Here is a 23,850-nt window from a genome sequence, read left to right as displayed (position 1 = left end):
TTCTGGTTTTCTATGCAGGTGGTCTGTTGGATTGGGACGGGTGTTTGTGTTTGTCTGAAGGCAGTGTGAGCATTGAGGGCTGCCGTTTGGGGAGGCATTCCTTAGTTCCCCAGACTAGCCAGGAAGGTTGTAGGGGCCGAGGACAGTGGTCACCAAATGAATCTAGCCCACTATTCACTGCTTGTATGCATTCTTTTTTCTCCCTGTTTAAAAAAAAAAAAAAAAACTTTAAAAAGAAAAAAAAAGGAAGTAGATAGTGCTGAACAGTTTTAGCTCATGGAACTGGTTAGGATGCGGGGTGCGGGTCCCCACACTACCTCTAGCAGTAGCCAGGGTAAGTGGAATTCAGTGAAGCGGTACTTTCAGTTTGGGATGGGATCCGACAGGTGGGGCCAGGTTGGCAGCTTCCTCCCTTTTCCTCCCTTGCTGAGATCTCGCATTCCATCTCCCACAGGCTGCCGAGGAGATGCTGGGGCGGTCAGGGCACTCTCTTGGCAATCAGTGCATCATGCTTTGAGGGTTGGGGTTCGTGGGCTGGGAGTGGAACGCCATTCCAGAGGAAGAGCCACAAAGATGCCTTAATTTGAGCCCGTTTCTAGCCCTGCTGATGAGTGACCTGAGAGCTTCTGGTTTTCTCTTCTGGTCCCTGCCCCGCTCCCTTCCTTCCATGGGGGGTGGGGGGGGGTGTTTCTGGTAGAGCTTGAGTCCCAAAGCACCTGGCCCCTTCACTTCACAGTCTCAAATGGCAGTTTCATTGAGAATGCCAAGTGAAACATCTTTGGGGTATCTTTTCTATATATTTTATAAAGCTTTACATATGAGAGGGTCTAGGTAGGTGTTTGTAAAACACCTTAGAATTTTTGTCCTTATTATCAAAAAGCAAAAAATAAAAAAATAATAAAACCACAATTAAGATTTGCCTTTCAAACCCTCAGGTGTTGCCTCTAAACAGGTGGCCCTGGTCACCCTCGAAGTACTGGAACCAAGGAGCCCTTGTACCTTTGTGTGTTTGTTCAGGACTCGTAGAGGGAAATGAGCTTGTTCCTACTGGAGTTTAGTTCCGATGCATTTTCCTCCAGAAAGGCCCCAGTGCCTTTTGTCAGTGGCCAGGGTTTTTCCTATTTCCTGCTGGTTTTTCCAAAAGGAAACTCATTCCAAATACTTACCTTTTCCACTGGGGTCTTAGAAGGAAAGCAAAATTTTGGTTCATACTGTGGTCCCTTGTAACCTCAGGTTTTTAATGTGATCACTTTCAAATTTAAAAGATCCAGGTGGAAATATTTGTACTGTGCTGGTAATAATTCTACAGCATCCCTGAATTCTCAACACTGTTATGTTTCAGTATAAGTGGGGACTTTCTTCTCATGTCTTTCATCTGGTTTCGTTCCTGTAAAACAGCCACTTGGTTTTGTGAGGGGGAGTAATACGTGGTTTTTGTACAAACATGTTTTCTCAGTGTGATGTTATTTCAGAAAAGGGAAGGGAAGGGTTTTGGGAGGTTGGAGGAAATTGATCAAGAAGGCCTAACATCCCTCTTTTTCAGTGAATAAAAAGAACATCATTTCTGGATTCTAGTCCATTCTCTGCATTCCTATACCAGTTTCTTCTTGTGTTCTGTGAAGAGCCTAAATATTCAGCCCCGTCTGGTCCTGGTCAGCAGTTATACTTCAGTGTCTTGGGGCTTCCTGACTGACCACCTTCATGATGGTTAAGGAACATACAGTTGAGTGTGCCTCCCCCACTGTTTAGTTCCATGGTCAAGGTAAAAAAAGAAAAGGAAGTTATTCATAGAGTATGGCCACTACCCTGGCACCTCTCAGAAAGGCCTGATTTTTGCTTGGTGGCCTAGAGAATGCTCATCAGGGTGCAACGTAGCCATCCCCAAGTTGGGGGCAGGTCCTGAGGGTCAATGAGCTCAAGAACCTTTATGTACTGTACTCTTAAGAACAGCCTTTGAGCACCCACAGCTGCAGACCCTGTTCAGGAAGCAGAAGGAAGCCATTGTATTCAAAGTGCCTGTGAACCAGGGAAGCAGAAGGAGCTGTCCTGTTTCTGCCTGGCAGTGAGCACAGGGCTCCTCGTGGCAGTGCTGGGCTGCTTGTGCTCTGCTTTCTGACCTGGCCCGACGGATCCTCTAGTGAGGCGGGCAGGAGCCGGCTGGGCACCCGGGGGGCCTGCGTTTCCTAAGGGTGATTAGGGAGGTTAATTCTTGATCCAAACTAAAGACTGGTTTATAAACTTCAGTGTGGATTCTTTCTAGAGCCTAACAGGACATGTACAGTCAGTTGGCCTTCCACCAATTTCTCAGACCCTCACTGGAGAAATTCCCCCCAGTGTAATTAAGAACAGCGGTTTTCCATCCTCCATACTGATTAGGATCACCCAGAGGGTTGTCATATGCAGGCTGCTGGGCCCTGCCCTCAGAGCTGCTGAGGTGGGTTCTGAAACTGCATTTGTAACAGGCTCCCAGGGGATTCTGGGGCAGGCGGTCAGGGGACCACCCTTCAGAACCGCTGGGTGAGAGGGCTGTGTGTAGAGCAGGTCTTCAGCAGTTCCTGACCACGTGCCCAGCGAGCCCAGTGAACAGCGGCCTGCTGTTCTTCAGGCGTTGGGATTGGTGTGCACTGGGGTGAGAATTATGAAACGGGAGACAGAGCTCCCACGGTCTGGGCCACAGACCTCTTATAGGGTGGGGGTCGCCAGGTCGTTCCATAAGTGGTTAGCAAATACAGTTATTTTAGATCGCGCCAAGGGTTCTTAAAGAAAATCCGTGTAACCAAGAGTTCTCTAGGGGACAAGGTGTACAGTCTGAATTGTAGGCTCTTCCGTGGTTTCTGTCCTGCTGGGGATGGTAACCCAGAGGGATTGACCTTCATTCTGGGAGAACCTCCCTGTGAACAATCTGAGCACTCTTTCATCTGGATATGCAGTGCCAACCCCCAGGAAGATTGCTATCTGCAAACCTCTCTGTGACTTTTATTGTAAAGCCCCTGCTTTCTGCAGGTCCCAGAGCATAGCTATTGTTCACTTGCTCCTGTTGAAAGGAGACTTCTTCCTAGGAACAATGTAAAGCACCTTGATCCCCTGTTGACGGATTCTCTCCATTTAAGGAAGTTGCCTTTCAGAAGGGGATGGAAAGGTATATCCTTGAAGAAAACGCTGCCTTTTTTTCAAGCCCAGGACCTTCAGTGTTGGATCTCCTTGTGAACATTTCCCTGTGACCTGCCACCACTCTTGTCATTGGGAAGCACCTTTGATCCTGAATTCCATGAAACAGCTGAGACAAGCCTGCCATACCCAAAGGGAATGTGAGAGAGGCCTATAAATCAACCTACGTAGAGGTTCCAAAACCAAGTATGGCTAGCTCTTTCCCTATCACCCGGTGCTGTTCCGGGGAAAGAGAGCTTTGTCTTCCTGCTCCTGGCCCACCTTATGGAACTGAGGCCATCTTCACTCCCTACTGCTCCCAGAGGCCTTTGCAGGCCCTTCCAAACCCATGGACAGCAGCCAGGTGACCGATTTTGGTGGCCAGCTTACCACCACCTAGCCTTAGGGAAGAGCCTTTGCAGGCCTCAGCAAACTAACCACGCCTTGATACAGCAAAGTGACTGCCACCTTCAGACAACTGAGCGGAAAGAAAATGCCTCCTACTCTGGTTCTTTGGTTCTGCCACGTAAGGTGCCCTCACTGTCAGGTAGTCCAGGAGGGGTTAGGAAATGGCAGGGTCTTGGGGATTATAGGTCCTTTGCACAGGACTACTGCTGTGGCTGCTTTGGCCCAGACGATGGATTTCCCATGGCTATCCACACTGACTGTGTCATTTCTAATCTGTTTATTCTGCAGTAGCTGCGGAGTCCAGAGACAGAGAGGTCATGTGCTGAGGCAGCAGGACTCTTCTGCAGGCAGGCCTAGTTGCTCCGCATCTGAAGGTCTCTCTGTTGGCTTCTATGTGGCTTTCTCCCAGCTGACTTGACTTTGGGGGCATGAAAAGCAGGTGCCTTTGTGCCCTGGCCAGGTAGCTCAGTCAGTTAGCGTGTCATGCCAATACACCAAGGTGGCAGGATCAATCCCCAGTCATGGCACATACAAGAACACAACCAATGAATGCATAGATAAGTGGAACAACAAATAGATGTTTCTATGTTGTCTCTCTAAAATCAATAGCTTTTTTTTTTTTTTTTAAGAAAGAAAATCAGGGGCCTTTGCAATCTTGGAGCAGACCACTGCCCAGACAAGATGACCACTCCAAATAGTGGTGTCTTGTCTAGGAGTAGTGCATTTGTGCAGCTGGGAATTCAGAGTTCCCTGCAGCAAGGAGCTGGGAGCACAAAGAACTCTGCTCCTCCTCCATAAATGGTGCGAGAAGGCCCAGTCCCAGCAGCACATCCCCAAACTGCTTGTAGGGCCAATTGTCCTGGAACCCAGAACCAGGCACCTCGTGCGGCACATGGCCAGGAGGCGCCATTCCAGTTTCCCTTCTGACTGATCTAGCACATTAGTCCTGACTCATTACTGTGTTGTGCGCTGCTAAGCAATCATGGCATTAACTCTTAAATGCCCAGGTGGGAGGTGGCAGGTTGGAGGGAGAGGCAGGACTTGAATTCTGCCAAGTAAGGCCCTACCTCTGCCTGCTAATTCCTCTTTTGAAATGAAGACAAGAATGAAAAGCCTCCATATCAAAATGAAAAGGTTTGAAATCAAGATAGTCGTTGTCTTGCCCCATTAGCATGATCTCAGTGTCAGATTGCAAGTGTGTAAAGTGACCAGGAAGATGTTCATAGCATGGTGGTGAGGAGGAAGAGCCCTGGCTCGGTAGCTCAGTTGGTCAGAGCGTTGTCCTGATGTTAAGGTTGCTGGTTCAGTCTCCAGTCAAGACACATGCAAGAAAACCAATGAATGCATCAGTAAGTGGAACAACAAATCGATGTTTCTCAAATCATTTTTTAAAAATATTTTTTTAAGAATTAGACCACCAGGAAAACAGAAAATTCACAAAGATAGTGGTTACTACTGAGGACTTAAAGCCAGGCACCACGCTGTCCCTGTGCAGGCTGAGGTATGTCCCCAGCCATGGCATCTGTAGCAGCCCCTGCCCTGGATCACCAGGGGCCTTCTGTGCACAGGGAAGCTGGCTGTAGCGATGGCAATGCGCCTTGAGCCTGCCTTGGTACTGGAGAAGGTTGCCAAACCCATTAAGAACCCCAGAGGCATGCAGAAGTCATTGCCTTGCAGCATTCCTGAGGCCCAAACGCACAAGGCGTCAATGTGGGGCATGGGAAGCCTTGGAGGTCAGTTTCCTTCTCTCATTTCCCAGTTCTATACCTTACCTCCTCTAGACTATCCTGCCAGCCCTTGTGCCCAGAAAAAAGGTTCCTTTCATTGGACTGTGTGGTTACCACTTTCACATGGACGAGATTCAGGCCACTGACACATCTGATGCTGATACCTGCTCTTCCTATCACTGCCTGCATCCATCTTACAGGGGTGTTGCCCAGCCAGCAGTGCTGTGCTAAGTTCTGGAGCTTCTGGTGGGATCTGCTAGGGAGGATCAGAGTAAAACTGAATGGCAACAGCTGATTAAAATATCAAAATGAAAGTCCCCAGGGAAGGGAAGAAGTTTGCTCAGAAAGGAGACTTTATATTTTATACCATATATGCTCGCTTATCTTGACTCAAAATGAATTTAAAAGAATCCATTTAACAAAATTAATTACAATGAGAAACTGCAGTAGGGAACTTGCGTTTTAAGGAAAAGGTGGGAGGAGGGCCCGCATCCAGACTCCTGTGAAAAAACAGGAATGGTTTTCATACCCCAGACCTCAAAAGACCAATCTCCAAGGCCTCCTCCTCACACAGACTGGCCTCAGCAAGGAGGATGGATAGACATGTTCACCAAGACCCTCCCCTCTGTCCACCATCACCCAAGGGTTGAGATAACAGATAAGCCAGACAGGGGAAGCAGGGATGAGGTTGGAAAGGTGCCTCTGGCCAACAGGCAAGCGCAAAGTTTGCCTTCTGCTCAGATGGTTGTATTTCAATCTGGTTTTTATTGTCCCCAGAGGCAACATGAAAACAGAAAGACAAATACCATATGATTTCACTTAGATGTGGAATCTAATGAACAAACAATAGAAACACGCATACAGAAAACAGACTGAGGGCTGTTAGAGGAGATGAGGTAGGGGGGCTGGGTGAAAAAAGGTGAAAGGGATTAAGAAAAAACGTAGACACAACAGAGGTGATTACCAGAGGGGGGAGGGGTGGGGGGAGAGGAGGGTAAAGGGACAAAGGGTGTTGGAAGGAGACTGCTTTGGATGGGGGACACACAATACAATATACCGATGGTATATTACAGAAATGAAACCTGTATGTCACCCCAATAAATTCAATAAAATTTTAAAACAAAAAACAACATAGTCCCTTTGCAGGAAGCTTCAGGTCCATGGTTCTGGGGTGAGAGTAGGTGGTTGCCATTCATTCATTTATATCTCCAGCTGGCCTTTAGGAAACCTCCCTCTATGCCAGGCGCTGTGTGCATCAGTGCCTTGCAGCCCAGTGAGATGAGGGCGTAAGTGTCTAGCTGGGGCAGGCTGAGAAGGCTTTCTGAAGGGAAGGTGCTAGGAACTGAGCATTCTGGGTTAAGGAGCTGGCCAGACAGACTTGGAGAGAAGGAAGCACCAGACGGAGCAAGTAAGACTGCAGTAGTAGTTCCAGTGAGAAAGACGGACTTTGAACCAAAGCAGCCCCATCCAGAGACACGTACTGGAGAGACTCAGAGAATGAGTCTCCATCTTAGTCACCTATGTGGTTCCCTGGGGACAGAAATGGCAGTGTCTCAAGAGTTGTCGCATACCTGGCTGCGACCCCAAAGGTCACAATTCGGGTAACAGCAGGTGGTTGACGTTCAATGTGGTGGATAGACTAGAGTTCCAGGGATGCGTGGCCCTGGGAAGCACAGGGAACTTCGGATGGACCCCGCAGACTCACACCTAACCTGGCCTCCGCGTGTCCCCAGGCTGTGATATAGGCCTCCTGGGTCTACCCAGGAACCTGACATTTGGTGACCCGGGACACATGGGGCCATGTAGCCTGGATAGAAGGAATAGACCGGGATTAAGAGCCACTACCCAGGTTGCCAGGAGGAGGCGAGAGGGAAGGCGAAGTAGTCGCAGTCCCAGGAAGGTCCGCATTCCGGCGGGCCTGGCTGCGCGAGGTCTGGGCTTTGGCCGCGACGGATTAGTTCTGATCCGATTAGAGTCCGGGTCGTCGGCTTTGCCCCCTGCCTGGCGCTGCCAGCGCCTGCCCGGGCCTCGTGGAGACCTGGAGACCTTCCCGAGACCCTTCCCCGCCACGAACACGAACACGCGGTTGGCGCAAAAATCTTAAGAGGTTCCCTGCGCCCCGGGTTGGGCTCATTGCCATGGCACGGGCTTGGGCTACCGCCCCCTGCGGCCCTCCGGAGCCCCGCCCTGAGGCTGCGGGTATCTGGGCCCCCGCCTCCGTTCTCGCCGCGTGGCGGGTGGGTTCCTTGCGGGTGGGGGTCCGGTGCCAGCCCTCCACAGGGAGGGCGGGGCGGTGACCCCGCCCCGCAGGTCTCCCGCCCGTGCACCTGTCGGCTCAGGCCGCGCGGCTCGGTGCGCCTTGCCGCCGCGCCACTCCACGTCCGTTTGTCTCTGCGTCGCGAGCCTAGGGTCTGTCTGTCCCTCCCGCAAGCTGACTGAGCAGGGAAGGCGTCAGAGCTACGTGCCGCGGGGCGGGAGCGGCGGGCGGAGTGGGGGCGGCGCTGAGCGCGGCAGCGGCGGCGCGGGAGGTGGGGAGGCGCGGCGCGCCGGGGACAGCGGCGGCGGCGGCAGCGGCAGCGGCATGCGGCTCCTCGCGCTGCCCGTCGTGGGCTGAGACGGCCGCAGCACGGGCGGGAGGCGCGGCGGCCCGCGAGGCGAGGGCGCAGCTAGCCGGGCAGACCGTGGACAGTGGTCAGGGCGCCGCGCCATGGGCCGAGCTGGGGGCGGGGGCCGGGGCAGGGGGCCGCCGCCGCTGCTGCTGCTTCTGGGGGCCACGCTGGTTCTTGTCACCGGGGCCGCGCCAGGTAGGTACCGACCGCCACCGGGACCCCAGCGGCCCTCGCCCCTGCACCCTGAGCCGGGGTCCCGCTGGCTTCGGGTACAGGTGGAGTCCGGGAGCTGGAGGCAAGGGGGCGGGGCAGCGCCCTGCCTGCAGCCCAGGCCGGGGAAGGAGCGCGTGGAGAGGTGGGGGGTCTTAGAGGAGGCCAAATGATGGGGGGTGGCCCCGACCACGGTATGCGGACCTAGGTGCGGGCTGGGGAGGGGTCGGGGTGGGCGGATCTGAGGGTGAGACTTTGGCGCGGGAGTTGGAGCTGACGAGGGGGAATGAGGATGGGAGTTCAGGGCGGGGCCTGGGGTGGGGCGGGGCCCTACGGGTGCGAGTTCAGGGCGGGGCGTATGGATGGAGTGCGGCCCTGAGGGTAGCTCCACTCCCCTGCGGTGCTGGGGGCCGCCTGGTTAGACTACGGGTCTTGTCGGGGGTGGGGCCTCACGCTTGAGGGGCGGGGCCTGAGAGGGCTACTTTGGGCCGGGTGTGTGCACTGGCTTGGGGGGCGGGCTCTGGGCGGGGCTTAAGGATGGGGCGTGGCCTAGGGAAATGTCGAAGCCGCGGATTAGTGTCGGCGGGGTCTAGGAGAGTGAGCCGTGGCGGGGCGGGGCGGGGCGCAGCTCAAGGCCGTACCTTCCATGCGCCCTGACGCCCCGCCTCTGCCTCCCGCAGCGCGAGAGACGGGCAGCGCCGTCGAGGCGGACGAGCGCGTGAAGAGCGTCGCGGCGTGGGAGCCGCGTGCCAACAGCACGCGGGAGAAGGCAGGCTCCTCACCAGCAGCTGGGGAAGATGAGACGTTGTGGTCGGCGCCCGAGGGCGAGCAGGCCGTGCTGGGCCCTGGGGCCGGGCCGGAGGATGCGCTGGAGGCGTCGGCCGCGGTGACGGGCACCGCCTGGCTGGAGGCTGACAGCCCAGGCCTGGGCGGAGTGACTGCAGAGGCGGGCAGCGGGGACACCCAGGCCCTTCCGGCCACGCTCGCTGCCCCCAGTGCGGCCCTGGGGCAGTCATCGGTGCCCCCTGCCACCCCTGAGGCTGCAGAGGCCAGTGGACCACCCTCCACCACCCCTGGCCACAAGCTGAGCCCAGGCCCGGAGCTCCCCAAGGAGCGCCCCTTGGAGGTGTGGCTGAACCTGGGAGGCAGCACACCTGACCCCCATGGGCCAGAGCCCACATACCCCTTGCAGGGCACACTGGAGCTCCAGCCGGCGTCAGATATCATTGACATGGACTACTTCGAAGGACTGGATGGTGAGGGCCGCGGCGCCGACCTTGGGAGCTTCCCCGAGTCGCCGGGACCCTCCGAGCACCACACCGACAGTGGCGGGGAGACCCCCTCCTGGAGCCTGCTTGACTTATACGATGATTTCACCCCCTTTGACGAATCTGATTTCTACCCCACCACATCCTTCTATGACGATTTGGATGAAGAGGAGGAGGAAGAGGAGGATGGCAAGGATGCAGCGGGAGGTGGAGACCTGGAAGGTGAAAATGACCTTCTAGTGCCCACTGAGAAGCCTGGTCTGGGGCCCGGGACAGGCCAGCCCACCAGTTGGTGGCATGCTGTCTCTCCGCAGCATACTCTGGGGATGGTCCCCGGCAGCAGCATCGCCCTCAGGCCCCGCCCAGGAGAGCCAGGCAGGGACCTGGCCCCGAGCGAAAATGGCACTGTGTGCCGAAGCGGTTTTGTGCGGCATAACGGCTCCTGCCGGTCAGTGTGCGACCTCTTCCCGAGTTACTGTCACAATGGCGGCCAATGCTACCTGGTGGAGAACATAGGGGCCTTCTGCAGGTAAGGATGTAGCACGCAGGTGCACAAGGTCTTATAAAAGAACTCCTGGCAAGGGTATGTGAGGCGGGCTCCGCAAAGAGGGGAATGGGACAGGCACAACTTTCAAGATGGGGTGTTCTCAGGATTCCCAGGTCAAGAGATGTTCACTCAGGTGCCTCTACAGAATTTCTTCTTAAATGTCCTGCCTGTGATCTCATCACGTGGAGAGGTTCCTCAGAAATATGATTTTGTGTTTCCTCTAAGGGTTGTAGCCTTTACCCAACCACTAACTGTAAAGGCAAAATGAAGGGACATCTCTAAGGATTTCAGAATGGGGCCTTTGCTGGCTTGAGGGGGTTTTGTTTGGGAAGTTCTGTCTCCACTAGCAAAAGGAGTAGGCCCATAGACCTACCTTGGAGGAAAGACCGCTGCTGAGCACTCACCTCTGAGCCACATGTCTCCCTGCAGGGCACAAGGAGGGGTGGGCGTGTCAAGCCACAGTGAGAACCTTATTTTTGGGAGGAGACCCAGAAAGCAGCCACTCCAGTAGGTCAAGTCAAGCAGAAACTCTTTCCAGGTGTAGCAAAGGTGGTGGGGTGTCTTAACTTCGGGTAGTGGCTTTTCCCCTTCCACCTTGACTTTTGTCCTCCTGGAATAACCCAGTCCAGAATGCTATAAAGACACAGAGTTCAGTGTCCCTAAGGACGTTGTCTGCAGCCACTATATCATGCCTCGCCAGTAATTGCTCTATACACATACCCTAAAAGCGAGGTGGTTAGCCCGCTGGGGAGCCCGCTGGCTTATCTGGAAGAATTCAAGTCAAGGCTGATCTTGGTGGTTTGCTTGTCTTCATCCTTCCCAGACCCTAGAAGTGGCGTAGAATCCTCAGATTCCTCTGGGACTTGTTTCCATTGGTCCTAGGAGGATCATTTCCATAATCTGGGTGTCTTTTTAAAAATTATTATTGATTTTAGAGAGAGAGGAAGAGAAAGAGAGAGAAACATCAATTTGTTGTTCCACTTATTGATGCATTCATTGGTTGATCATTGTATGTGCCCTGACCAGGGATTGAACTAACAACCTTGGCATATCGAGACGATGCTCTAACCAGCTGAGCTACCCGGCCAGGGCTAGATATCTTTTTTAAAGTGTCATTCCTGAGGTTTTTTTCTCGGTCTTTTTGAAGGTATGTGACGAATTCAAATTCTATAGGTCTTGATGTCTGATAGAATAGCATAGAAAACATTAATGTTATGCCTTTGGCATTAAAACTTGACTTCCAGTTCCTTCCTGTGAAGTTGTTCCCTATAGATGATCATGACATTATATGGGATGTGTCCACACAGTTCTGATTGGAGTTATCCAGACATTGCCAAAAGGAGGAGGTACGATCAAGAAATAATGGTGGCAAGTCCTTGCAGTTGGTTAAAGGCTACCAGAAATATGGAGAGAGCCTGTGATTTTGCTCCTCAAACTTTATTGGGGGGATGATTGGGATGAATTTAGCCTGGGAGATATGGATCTCTGCAGAATCATTATCGTTCATCCTTTTGAAGGTCTTGAGTTTTCACCTTCAAAGTAAGCTCCCCATCAGGGTATAAAATTGGGAGCCCTTGCTACCTCTGGAGAGCTAGAAAAGTTCCCAGAACCTCCTGGAGTTCTGGGGATTCCCGAGTGGAAGAGTGAGCTTGCCCTCTTCACTGTGTGACCACAGATCCACCCTGGGTCCTGCCTGGGGAGGGCTTCTGCCCAAGTCCACCCCTGATGCCCTTGCTCAGCTTCCCTCCCAGGATCACACTGGGGCCTGCCTACCGGAGATCCCTCCCCTGGCCCCACACACCCAGGCCGGCTGTGGCTCAGAAACTGTTTTGCATTCCGCTCACAGGAGCCTGCTGAGCCCGTAGTTGCAGACTGCAGCGTGCCTTTGTCTCTGTCACCCTGACCCACTGCAGAGGAACGATCAGAGCTGTGGCAGAACTTCTCCAGAACCGTGGGTTAGAGTGATGGCTTTTCCCGCCGTGACACTGAGTCCCCGCGAGACTGCAGAGGGTCAGTGGGAAGAGAGAATTCCCTGTGCGCTGTGTCTTCCCACCCAGTTCTGGGTGTGGAGCAGCCAATTCTCCTTTCTCTTGTCTGTCATTCACTGTGAGGTTCATGGCCTCCCTCCTTTGCCTGCCTCTGTATCCTTCCACATCTTTCCTCTTTGAAGCAGCCTGGTTCCCATGGAAACAGCAATGTCATTGGAAGAGTTGGAGCCTGGGAATGTCCCCAAGGGCAGGAGAAAGTCACTCAACAAAAGGACTAAAACCCACCCAGAGGGCTGATTCTCACCAGGCTTTCAGGGTGGTTCTCATGGTGACAGGGCAGGAGGCTCCAGGGGCACATGCTGGGGGCCATAGAGGTAGGAGAAGAATACACATCCATCTTTGTGTTTGTCAGTGACTCGGTCGCCACGTGAGCTAGATGGGACCACAGAGCGAGACAGGGTTTCACGTGGGGGGCGGGCCCTACTACTTTGTAGCCAAAGCTCCTATTCATCCTGCTCTGCATCTTCTTTCATCCAGAGCCCAGGGCTTGGGGGGAGAGGCATGGGAGCCTGAGAATTCTGTGATTTGTTTTTTTTCACTGAGGCTCCAAGGTAGAAAACCAGGGTTCCCTTCCCCCCTGGGTCCCTCCATAGTCATGTGAATGACCAGTTCACTCCATTTCTCGGTGCCCTGGTCACCTTTATGTCATGGACCTCAGAGCTGCCTGGCCTGCTGCTTGGGTGGTTATAAAGGTGGGTCAAGAATATCTGCTGTCAGGTCTGCTCAGAGTGGCGGCACCCTGGTTCCTGAGATGGTTCTGGGGATGGGCGTTGAGGTAAGTGCCAGGGTCGGGGACCAGGCCCTTGCTGTGGCCAGGGCCGCCTGCCCACCACCTACATCTCCCCATGTCGTTGCTGCAGGTGCAACACGCAGGACTACATCTGGCACAAGGGGACGCGCTGCGAGTCCATCATCACCGACTTCCAGGTGATGTGTGTGGCCATCGGCTCGGCTGCCCTCGTGCTGCTCCTGCTCTTCATGATGACAGTGTTCTTCGCCAAGAAGCTGTATCTGCTCAAGACGGAAAACACCAAGCTGCGTAGGACCCAGTGAGTCTGCGCCGCCAGCCCCACCCAGCCCTAGGACTGGCCCCTCCGCCTGACCCAAGATATTCTCCCGAGGGTTACTGGCCCTGGCCCTCCATCCCTAATTGTGTTTTTATTTCTTTTCTTTTTTTTTTTTTTTACACTTTATTTATTTATTTTTAGAAAGAGGGGAAGGCAGGGAGAAAGAAAGGGAGAGAAACATCCATGTCGGAGAGATACATCAACCAGTTGTCTTTTGAACACCTGCAACCTGTAACCTGGCATGCAACCCAGGCATGTGCCCTGGCTGGGAATCGAACCAGTGACCTTTCCATTCGTGGGCCAGCGCTCAATCCACTGAGCCACATCAGCCAGGGCCCTAGTTGTGTTTTTCATGCCAAAGATTCGCCCAAGCATATCCCTTCCTGCACAGAACTGCTGCTGTCTAGCACAGTTCCCTACGCCCCTCCCCTCCACAGAGGGTGCTTAAAGATGGGGCACACAGTGTAAGCAGCCCCCAGCTCTGGTTCCCCACATAAGTTCCTGTGCTCAGTCCCCCGCCCCCACCTGACTGCCCCTGCTTCCTGGGGCCAGTGTGAGGATGTCACTCGCAGGTCAGCATGAAATAACTCCAGCTCCTTCAAATCGGCTATCGCTCGCCCTTGCTCCTCCTCAGTATGTGCATTACAGGGCATTGCTTTTCGAAGCTTGCCAACCCTGGGTCCAGACAAGTGCAAGGAGCTTAAGGAAGTCCTCTTTCCCTCTCCTAAGTGGAATTTGGTGGGTAGAAGGGCCTGGGCCTAACTTTCTCCACTGGGGATTCTCAAGGCCACATGGGGATAGAGTCTCAGCTCTTAGCAGAGGGGTGGCCCCTGTGTGCATTTGAAAATCAGCACGCATTTACCCTTGAAGTCCACGCCTTGAACACGCTAGTGTGCCCTTACACTCTGTGAGACAGTCAGTCTGATCACTAAGCAAGGCAAAGAGCCCTCAGAGGGGCCATGGGAGTCACAAAAAGACGAGATTGGAGTTCAGCTTCCTCGGGGCCCAAGAGACACTTTACGCAGAACTGTGCCCTGTTCATCCCCTCCCCCTGACCTGAGGCCCCTCCGGAGAATGCGCCTGAAGGCCTTGCCTTGGGTCCTGGGAAAAGGACAAAACGCCATCTGTTGCTCCTTTGCTGGGTAAACTTGTGCAGTGCACAGACGCCTGCGGCTCTGCAGCCTTTCAGCGACCCGTGGTGGGGCTGAAAGGGCCTCTGCATTGTGCCTGTGCGCTGAGGCGGGGTGTGTCTGTGCCTGTGATCACAAGCCAGGGCCCTGGGACCCTCTGGCCTACACAAAGGGGGTGTGCGGAGGGGGTGGGACCGCCTCTCAGGACAGCGCCGATGAGGATGGGGGGGAGGAAGGAGCAGCTGAGTGCTCTAGCTGTGGAGCAGCGGGGGCTGTGCCCAAGGACAGAGCCTCGTTCCAGGCCTTCCTCTGGCCGGCCGCGTGCTCTGCGCACGGCTCCGGTGCTGCCACCCAGTTTCTCTGTGCGCTCCTCCCTCCTTTCCCAAGCCCGGTCACTGCTCTGATACTCCCGTGCCCGCGCACTGCAGACACTGCGCATGTGCCAGTTCTAAGACACGTGTTGTTTCTCACTTACCCACATCTCTGAAATTGGATTGTGCGTTACAGTCGCCGGCACCTTACAGTCGCCGGCACCTTACAACCGCTGGCGGCCAGACGGCCGTCATGGTGCAGTTGTAATTGCCTGACACACACGAGTGTGGTCAGGGCTGTCCATGTCATTGTCAGTTCTTTATCTGACGTCTAAAAGAGCTACTCCAACCGTATAATAAAAACTCGGTGATAAGAGAGTATTGGATCATAGTTTACACGGCAGAAGTGTTTTCTTAGGGGCACATCCAATAAGGGCCCGTCTTATCACAGTCCGCAACTTGGGATGAAGTACAGCCTTTTTCCCAGGAAGCTTTTGTCAGAGTTTGCCACGATCATTTCGCTTACATGTTTTTCCCTCCTCTCTTCTGTCCTAACCAGCAAATTCCGGACCCCGTCTGAGCTCCACAACGATAACTTCTCCCTCTCCACCATTGCCGAGGGCTCTCACCCAAATGTAAGGACACTTTGCGACCCTCCCCGCCCCTCCTCCCCGTGTGCCCGTGCCTTGGCTCACTACGATGGCGTTACCCGCCAGGTGGCCCGTCTTCCGCCCGTCTCCCCCGGCGCGTGCTGCAGCCCCCCCTGCCTGTGCCTGCGGCCTGCTTCCGAGCGTGGGGCCCCTCAGCGCTCAGGAGGTCAGCTTCGGGCAGCCGGCTGGGGCGGTGGACGTGGGAGTGAGGGTTTGACAGCCCGTCACTTCTTGGCAAGCGGAGCTGTAAGCCGTACAGAAGATGACGTAGAGTTTTAGCCTTACCTAGGCTTTGGAAGCCTGATTTTTGTCTTCCTCCTCTTCATATCAAGGAGGGAGGCCCTGCTTTCATTGCTGTGGGATTGCCCGCAGCCACGGATGCCAAAGGCGGTTGCTCTTTGGGATGAGTGGGAAACCAGTGCTGACAGTGTTTGAGGACCCTAAAAACTGGCAGACTGTCTGCACTTGTTAGGGCTGAGGTGAGCACAGAACCCGGGTGGAACCCCAAGTCTGGGGGCAAGTTCTGTTGTCAGGAGGACGGGCTCAGACCTACCAGCTGAAACCCAATAAAAGGTCCCAGTGGTAGAGACGCTGGCCTCGTGCCTTGGCTGGACCAGACTAACCAGTGAAGTACCAGGTACTGTCAGAGACCGTTTCAAAAGTAAAGCAGAAGCCACCGAAACCCCAAATCATGGCACATCCAAACCCAGGAATTCCGCACGTGACACAGGCTCTGTCCCTCAAGGAAAATGCATCATGACACACCCCAGGGAGTCAAACCAAGAGTCTTCAGATGGGGACAGTGGAGTGTAAGCGGAAGTTTGGAAAAAGTTCTTTGAAATAACGGGCCATAGAGTGCCAGAGCTCACAGGGGCCTTCACAGTCTAGGCCAGCGCTGTCCACTGGAACTTTCTGGGAGGTAGAAATGTCCTCTCTCTGCCCCGCCCAACAGCAGCCACTGGGTGCGGTACCTGCGGCTGGAGAGCTCTCGGCATGGGGCCAGTGCTACCGTACTGGACAGCGCAGATCTAGACCATTGTCTCCTTTTTATAGACGGGGCAGGGGTAAGCCCCAGACGGGGAGAGGGAGAATGAGTGAGTGAGACCTTGGTCACCAAACCCCAGAACAGAAAAGGCTTGGCCTGTAAGAAGTGGAGCAAAGGGGTTAATTTAAATGAGAAATGGAAGAAGTTCACTTAGGATAATATTTTAAAGTCTTTTGATACAAAGGATGAAGAAAAAACAGATATTCTGTTACCTGGTATGCACCAAGATATTAGTAAGTTCAAGATGGGCATAATCAAGGAAACAAGATGTCCCAGGAATCTTAAGGTTGATAATTAGAGCCGTGAGGGCAGAAAGGTCTTGCTCATCTTGGCACAGTCCATCCCTCCCTTATGCAGTTAGTTGCCATCTATGGAACACGAGTGACTGATGGCTGACCGCCCGGTCTCTCAGTTCCAGTCTGATCTGCCACCCGGTGCGTGTGGGACAGCAGGTCTGACCTGTATGGTGGCTCCTGTAGGGAAGTTTCTGGAGCCCCAGGTATGGACACCTTCCGTCCTCCCAAATGGGGGAGAAACGGAAGTGGCCCCTCTTGGAGGGCTTGGTTACCTGAGCCAGGATGGAGGCTGTCAGTCCTTTGTGGCCGACCCTGCCGTGTGGAAAGCAAAGCATCCATCTGTGAAAGCTGCCACCGACCTGGGGTTCAGAGTATGGCACGCGGAAAACAGAGAGGGCGGGGCTGCTGTTAGTAGGCCGTGGCGGACGGACTGTCTGAGGAGGGCCGTGTGGTAATCTGGGCAGCACTGAGGCTGTCCCTAGGGAAGTGGCAATAGGAGGCTCTGGGGTTTCTGGCTCTGCTTGGGTCTTGAGGGTCATTTCCACCTGGCATCCTTCCCTCAGCTGGTGCCCCAGGGGACATCCTGTCCTCTCTGCCAAATCTCTGAGCATGTGCGCGGTGACTGTCCCTTCCAGCAGGGAGTGTGCTAGCGGATTTTCTACCTTCATCTCTAAGTCTCTCCGCCCAGCCCCAAAGGCACACTTGGTCAGCTTCAAGCTCTGTAGGCTTTGACAGTTCAGACAGTTGCCACTTTATTATGACGTGAGGACATGTTCATTGCTTCCGGCACCACACCGATCACTCATGAGTGAGGCCAGCAGCAAGGTGACAGAAGGCAAGCCTCCAGGTGAGCTGGGAGCTGGACCGAGGGGCGCCCAGGTCAGTCTCTCCCCACCTCTCTCCCTTTACCCCTCGAGTGTCTTTGTTGGTATCGGTGTCTTAATAGGAGGGTTATTCCTTTTATGTAAGTAAAAGGTAGATTGAGTGGGTCATCTTCCTGCCCAGTGTCAATAATCTCTACAATCCACACTCTGGAAAGACTTCAGACCGGAAAGAGCTGCCTCAGGTCTGTGGTGGGGGCGGGGCAGCTGCCGGGGCCAGCGCTGGCGTGGCCCTTCCGCTGCCGCGTGCGCAGGCCACCTGTGCCGCTCCTTGCCTGGGCCCCCCTGGACTGGCGTGCGGCCCAGTGTGTGTGCGCGTCCTTTGTGTGGCCGAGCAGCCGGGAGGAAGGGGAGAGACGCCTGCTGTGAAGGTTTGCAGTGTCCCAGAAGGGACGGCGCGTGTGGGAAGCTGGACAGTGTCCGGGCGCCCGGCATGCACGAGGTCACCTGCAATCCACAGGCAGACCGCCCGGTCTCACTGCTGGGCCAGCCCCCGAATGTTGTGGATGTCACCCAGTTCTCCTAAGGCCTGACAGGCCTTCCGGGATTTCATGTTATGAGGACGTCTCCATGGCACCCTTTAAAGCGCCCCCCCTCCGCCCACCCCATGTAGATCTTTCTACCTTCCCAGACTGTTTTCTCCACTCACGACCCGCCCCCACCAACAGAGGTTTGTGTGTGGACAAGTGGGGTCCGGGCCTGAACCCACACTATCCCCGGACTGGAGGAGGCCCATATGGCTGGGGATGCTGGGAGTAGCACCATGGTCCCAGCACATATGCCAGGGGAGGTCCAGCTTCCTCATGATGAGGGACTTCCGCCAAACCCAAGGCAGGAGGGCCTTCTGCTGAGGGACTCGGCGGCCCCGAGCTTAGGCGGGTGGAGTGCGGGGGGGAAACTCTTCGGTTGGGAGGGCTCCATCTTGGTTTCGACACCCGCTCACCTGTTCTGCTTGGCACTTAGCTCATCTGACAGCGCAGTATGATGCCTGCGCCCCTTCCTTTTAGAACACACTTCTCCCACCCATGGGGCCAGAAGGCACTTTCCCACCCTCAAGGGGCCAGATTTAATTTGGGCCCCATGTCTATGGGGACTCTTTCTTCACATTGTGAGCATGTCCCTGTGCCCCTCCGAGCCCCTAAAGAGTGTGTGATTGTGTGATATGGGGAGGGGGTGTGGCAAGGGGGAGGGTTTTCTGAAAAACCTGGAAAGTACGTTCCACCTTCCTGAGAGGAGAGGTGAGCATAGGCCATCCTCTCTCGTTCCAAGTTTTGCTGGAATCCGAGGTCCATTCTTCCCAGAATCGTGCATGGCCCGGCGTTCAAACTCGCACGTCCGGCACCTTCCCCCAAACAATGCAGGAGTGCACGACCCAAAAGTGCAGCTCTGATCCGCACACTTCCCTCTGCGTGAAGCCCGTGCGCGCAAGTGCATGCGTGCGTGCGGGTGTCATGTGCTCAGTGTGTCATGGAGATCTTTCCCTCCCGACGCGCCCAGACTTACCTCCCTGAGGGGCTCTCTTGAACCTCCCCCAGCAGCGATCGAGAACATGAAGCGCCCATGGGTGCCGTGTGCAGCTGCCTTCCCTGAAAGCTGCCTACCCCCTGTGTGGCGTTCATTCCCGCCTGTTCCTGTCTCACTGGGAGTGGGGAACACGTGCTCCCCTGTTGTCTGGGAACCTCTCCTGGGGCCTTCGGGTTGTTCTGGGGAAGTGCTCAGCCAGGCTGGGAGCACAGGGAAGGGACAGCGACGTCTGTGTGCACGGTACTGTGGGGCCCCTTCGTGTCCTGTGTGAGCCTGTGCGTGTCCCTGCTTCCTTCCCACGCACTCAGCGCCTTGACCACCTGCTGTCTGGGTCACACTCGGTAGCAGGCAGGAGGACAAGGGCGGAGCAGTTCCGTGGGGAATGCCCCGGTCCCTCCTCACCACGTCTACCGTGAACCTTGGAAGGGGTTAAAGCAAGAAGGGTCTGAGCTATCTGGTCAGTTACGGGCATTCTCTGCCCTTCTTGCCACCCGTGAATCTTCCTGGGTGGGTCATGCAAGCTCTTTGGTCAGCAGAGTGCCGGGCACTGACAATAGCCATGGGGGCACCTGAAAAAGAACGAGACCCGGTGAACAGGAGGCACTGGGGGTCACCCCCCAGGTGGTCTTAGAGGACGCGAGTATCGGGAAGGCAGGAGCTCCCTGAATGCGGGATTGGAGGACTGGGGCAGGTCTCCTGAAAACCTTTCACGGGCAAGGTCGGTTCAGGTTCAGGAGTCAGAGGGCTGCAGGCTACATACAAGGGCAGGCAGGAGGGCACGGTGCACGTCAGACGTGGGGCGTGCGCCAGCAGCGTGAGCAGTATCTGATGTGAAGAATGGCAGGCCGTGGAGGCAGCCGGGCCCGGGCGGGCTCGCACTGGGGAAGCGGCTTGTACGTTAGCGTCTTTCGGTAGATAAACCTCTCAGGGCAAGAGGCTCACGTGTCTCTGGGCTCCCGTCAGAGGCCTTATACTGCCTTGGGGCGAGGGGTCCTAGCTTTGCCAGGAGCAGCTCTGTGCCCGACCATAGTCCTGTGCGCCCCGCTGTCTGCACTGATGAGCCTCGAGCCTCGTTGTGAGAGTAGGTGTCGGGGGGTGGGTGGGGGGCGAGCAGAGCTTCCCAGCAGGCCAAGTATAAAGAGGAAACAGTTCACCCAAGTCTCTGTCAAAGAGAAAACCTTGGACTGGCCTACATGCCAGGTATTTGTGACCCAGTCACCTGTCAGGTTTTCATCTATGTGGTCCGTGGTTTTGAAGATGACTCTCCTGAAAAGTAGCTGCTAAACAGTCCCTTTGGCTCATTCTTCCTTTTGCAGCTCTGCTCCTTCAGCCAGATTTTCTGTCTGATGCCTCTGCCCACTGTCTCCTTCCTGTGCCTCCCTCACCTTTCTTCCTCTTCCAGGATGACCCTAGTGCACCCCACAAAATCCAGGAAGTTCTCAAGTCCTGCCTGAAAGAGGAGGAGTCGTTTAACATCCAGAACTCCATGTCGCCCAAACTTGAGGGTGGCAAAGGCGAGCAGGCTGACTTGGAGGTGAACTGTCTTCAGAACAACTTGACCTAAAGCAGAGCAAGAAGAGAGGACCCGGGGGGCGGGGGTGGGGGAAGAACCATTACTCCTCTTGTACAGAGTCTGCTTCTCGTAACCATTTGTTAAACCCTTTCTGTTGCTGAACTCATGGCATGCTTCGATGTGTTTCGTACGGGAGGGAGAAACCGCAAACTAAGCAAAGAACCCCGCAGAGTTGCGTGCATTGGACTGTCCGTCTGTCTGTCTGTGCATTGCTTCTGCTGCTGGGATTTCTAAACCTACGCTGTCATTCACCTGACGTTTGTTTTGTACTTTGATCCACCTTTTTTTGAAATACCAGTAAAAAACAAAGTTCTTGAAATAAAACTTTTTAAAAAGCCATTTTCCTAATGTCATTGCGTTCACTTACTACCTATTCTTGTCAGTTTGAGTTGAATCCTTATCTTTGATGAAGGTGTGTATTTATACGTGTTTGAAACCCCAGAAATGGTCCTTGTACTAGTCTGCTTGGGTGGGCTGCCATAACAAAATGCCACAGGCTGGGTGGCTTAAACAATAGACATTTTTCTCTAACAGTTCTGGAGACCCAAGTCCGAGATCAAGGTGGCAACATTGGTTTCTGGCGAGGTCTCTCTTTGTTTGCAAATAGCCATCTTCTCAGTGTGTCCTTACGTGGCCTTTCCTCTGCTCAGGGGAGAGAGAAATCTCTGTGCTTCTTCCTTTTTTGATAAGGACACCAGTCCTATTGGGTTAGGGCCCCATCCTGATGGCCTCATTTAACCTTATAGATCCTATCGGGGACACACACAATTCAGTTCATTCATTTGGTAGCACCTATTATTAAGACGAGCTTTTCCTGCTTTCATAGATATCTATTCAGCCCTTACTCAGCCCGTTGCTATGCTAGATGCCAGGAACTCTAAATGAGTAAGACAGAACCTAACCTCAACAACTTCCCGGTGTACTTGAGAAACAGACTCGAAAACAATGCCCTGGCCCGGTGGCTCAGTTGGTGGGAGCATCGCCCTGAGGTGCGAGGATTGCGGGTTTGGTCCCCAGTCGGGGCATGTGCAGGGGTCAGCGTGAATGTGTGGGTGGGCGGAACAGCAGATGGATGTTTCTCTCCCTCCCTCCCTCTCTCTAAAGACCAATAAATGAAAGTTAAAAAGAAAGACAGCATAATGCAAGTGTCAGTATTACGACAGAGGAACACACAAAGCGCCATGAGCTGGAGCTGGGAGGGCAGCAAGGCCCAAGGGGAGAGGTTGAAACCGGGCTTGGAAGGAGGCAGCGGCTTTCTCAGGCTGACGCGGAGACGAGGTTATTGAAGGCCGGGGGAGACCACTCGGGACAGTCGTGCTGTGTGACTAGAGATGGGAGAGGGAGGGGTCCCTGGTCATGGAGCCGGAAAGGGCAATTTAGGACAGATTCTGAAGAACCTTGAATGCCATCAAATGCAGGGCTGAGGCCACATCAGACTTATTTTCTCAGAAGATACCTCTGGTGAAGGCCGAATGGGGGTTGTAGCGACCTAGGCAATGAATGAGGACGGATCAAGGACAGGGTTTACGAGTTAATGCCGGCAGTTACTGCAGAGTGGGGGCATTTCCTGGACTTGGACTGTGTTCAGTCTGTGAGAATTCCAGTCACTGGCATCCCTGTGAGTGTGTTTCTGTCGCCTAATTTCTGCTCGTTCTCCCGGATTTGCCTTCTCATGTGCCTCGTCATTTTTTACTTTGTGCTGGACATTGTACTTGAAAAATTGTTTATTGAAATATTTTGAGGCCTAAGATAATTTCTTCTTTTTTTTTTTAAAGATTTTATTTACTTACTTTCAGAGAGAGGGAGAGGGAGGGAGAAAGAAAGGGAGAGAAACATTAATGTGTAAGAGAAACACAGATTGGTTGCCACTCATATGCCCCCAACTGGGGACCTGGCCCACAACCCAGGCATGTGCCCTGACTGGGAATCGAACCAGTGACTCTTCAGTTCACAGGCCAGCATTCAATCCATTCAGCCACACCAGCCAGGGCTAATTTCTTCTTTTAGAGAGGGTTTTCGTTTACTTCTGTCGGGTGCCCAGGAACACTAGAATTTTGGGATCACATTATTATTCCAGATTCAAGACTGGAGATTTCTGGTCCACAGGCCTATCTAACTATGCAAAGGCTGGTTTACTTTTGGTTCATCCTTACCCTGGGGTCACTGCCCCAAACAGGCAGTGGTTCATCAGTGTCCTGTCTTTGGTGGGTTCTGTGCTACAACTCTCCCAAACCCCAGCCCTGCAAGGCTTTCAAAAACACAACTCATTCATTTAGTCACCTTTTCCAAGTGGGCAAGTGCCTCCAAGTGGCCTGAATGCCTCACACGGGCTCACCTCTCTGGACTCCTGTCCTCTTGGGATGTCAGCCCTGTAATTAATTCTTCAGTATCTTGTTAGCCCTTTGATGCTTTTCAGATGTCTGCACAGCATTTGGGTTGTCTTTAGTGGAAGGGTTGGTCCAGTTTACCTAGTCACCCATTTACTGACGACAGAAGTCCTCTGTTTTCCTCTTGGGACTCTTGCCCAGGTGGCCTTCAGCTGGTGCCCTGGACTCAGACTGCTCTTTGCTATTGGACAGAGGTCTGCATATTGGGATGTTGGGTATGGCCTGTCTGTGTGATGGTTTCCCAATGTGACCCTTATCCTCTTTTGGGGGGTGGGGGGACGGCTGGCATGGCTCTGCTTAGGACTTCCTGTGCTCTCTGAATTAGGGGACAGACCTGTCTTTCATGGAGTGCCTCTGGATGCTTTCACAAGGAGGCCCAATCAGGAGGGATTGCGTGTGAAAGCACTTTGTACATTCTAAATCCCGTCCAGACGTCAGGGTTTGTTAGCATTGTGTTGTGCTTTGTTTTTCCCAGAAGAGTATTAAGAAATGCAGATCAAAGCCCTTGGCTCTGTCCCTCACAGTGCACGCGGGAGGGATAGGAAAACCCAGTTCGGAAGGGGAGCAGGAGCCGGGCAGGCCTGATGAATAGAGTTAGCAGACGTTGCCAGGAGGCTCCGACCCGGAGGAGGAGCTGACGGGTTGGAATAGGATATGTTGATGTCTATCTGTGCCGGCCCTATTTCCTGCCAGCGTGTTGGTGCTTCTTGATGATTGCGGTCCACCGGCTGCCAGACCCCTCCCTGGGGACCTGCAGCTCCGCTGTCAGCTCCCTCACCTCCTCTACAGAGACTGCCGAGCACTCGGGGACACCCCACCCTTCAGTCCCCTGGTGCTTTCAGATGTTGGCCCCAGGTCCCCTCTCTTTGCATTTTCCACCCCTCTCTCCTGTGTCCTTTTGTCTAAGGAAAGGACAAACTGAAAATATGGGAAACTAGGCCTCCTGGAAGAAAACTCAGTTGTCTGGGAGCCTTTCAGCACTGATGGGGCGTTTCTACAGGAGGCACAGTCTTTGCCCTTCG

The 23,850-nt window shown here is 54.1% G+C and overlaps 1 protein-coding gene across 1 annotated transcript; it reads left to right on the top strand.

Annotated features, from left to right (window-relative positions):
• The first annotated feature begins 7,841 nt into the window (after positions 1 to 7,841).
• Positions 7,842 to 20,780, top strand: CSPG5 (chondroitin sulfate proteoglycan 5). Its single transcript, XM_090284653.1, has 5 exons — positions 7,842 to 8,086; positions 8,782 to 9,898; positions 12,825 to 13,013; positions 15,032 to 15,107; positions 20,271 to 20,780. Exons 1-5 carry the CDS (start codon positions 7,990 to 7,992, stop codon positions 20,430 to 20,432), a joined length of 1,641 nt encoding a protein of 546 aa, XP_090140779.1. The 5' UTR covers positions 7,842 to 7,989; the 3' UTR covers positions 20,433 to 20,780.
• The last annotated feature ends 3,070 nt before the right edge of the window (positions 20,781 to 23,850 follow it).

The sequence above is a fragment of the Furipterus horrens genome, unplaced genomic scaffold (genome assembly GCF_987537825.1).
Source record: "Furipterus horrens unplaced genomic scaffold, mFurHor1.1.pri manual_scaffold_7, whole genome shotgun sequence".
NCBI lineage: Eukaryota > Metazoa > Chordata > Mammalia > Chiroptera > Furipteridae > Furipterus > Furipterus horrens.
The sequence above is the reverse complement of the archived record's forward strand: the minus strand, read 5'-3'. Positions and strand labels throughout refer to the sequence as shown.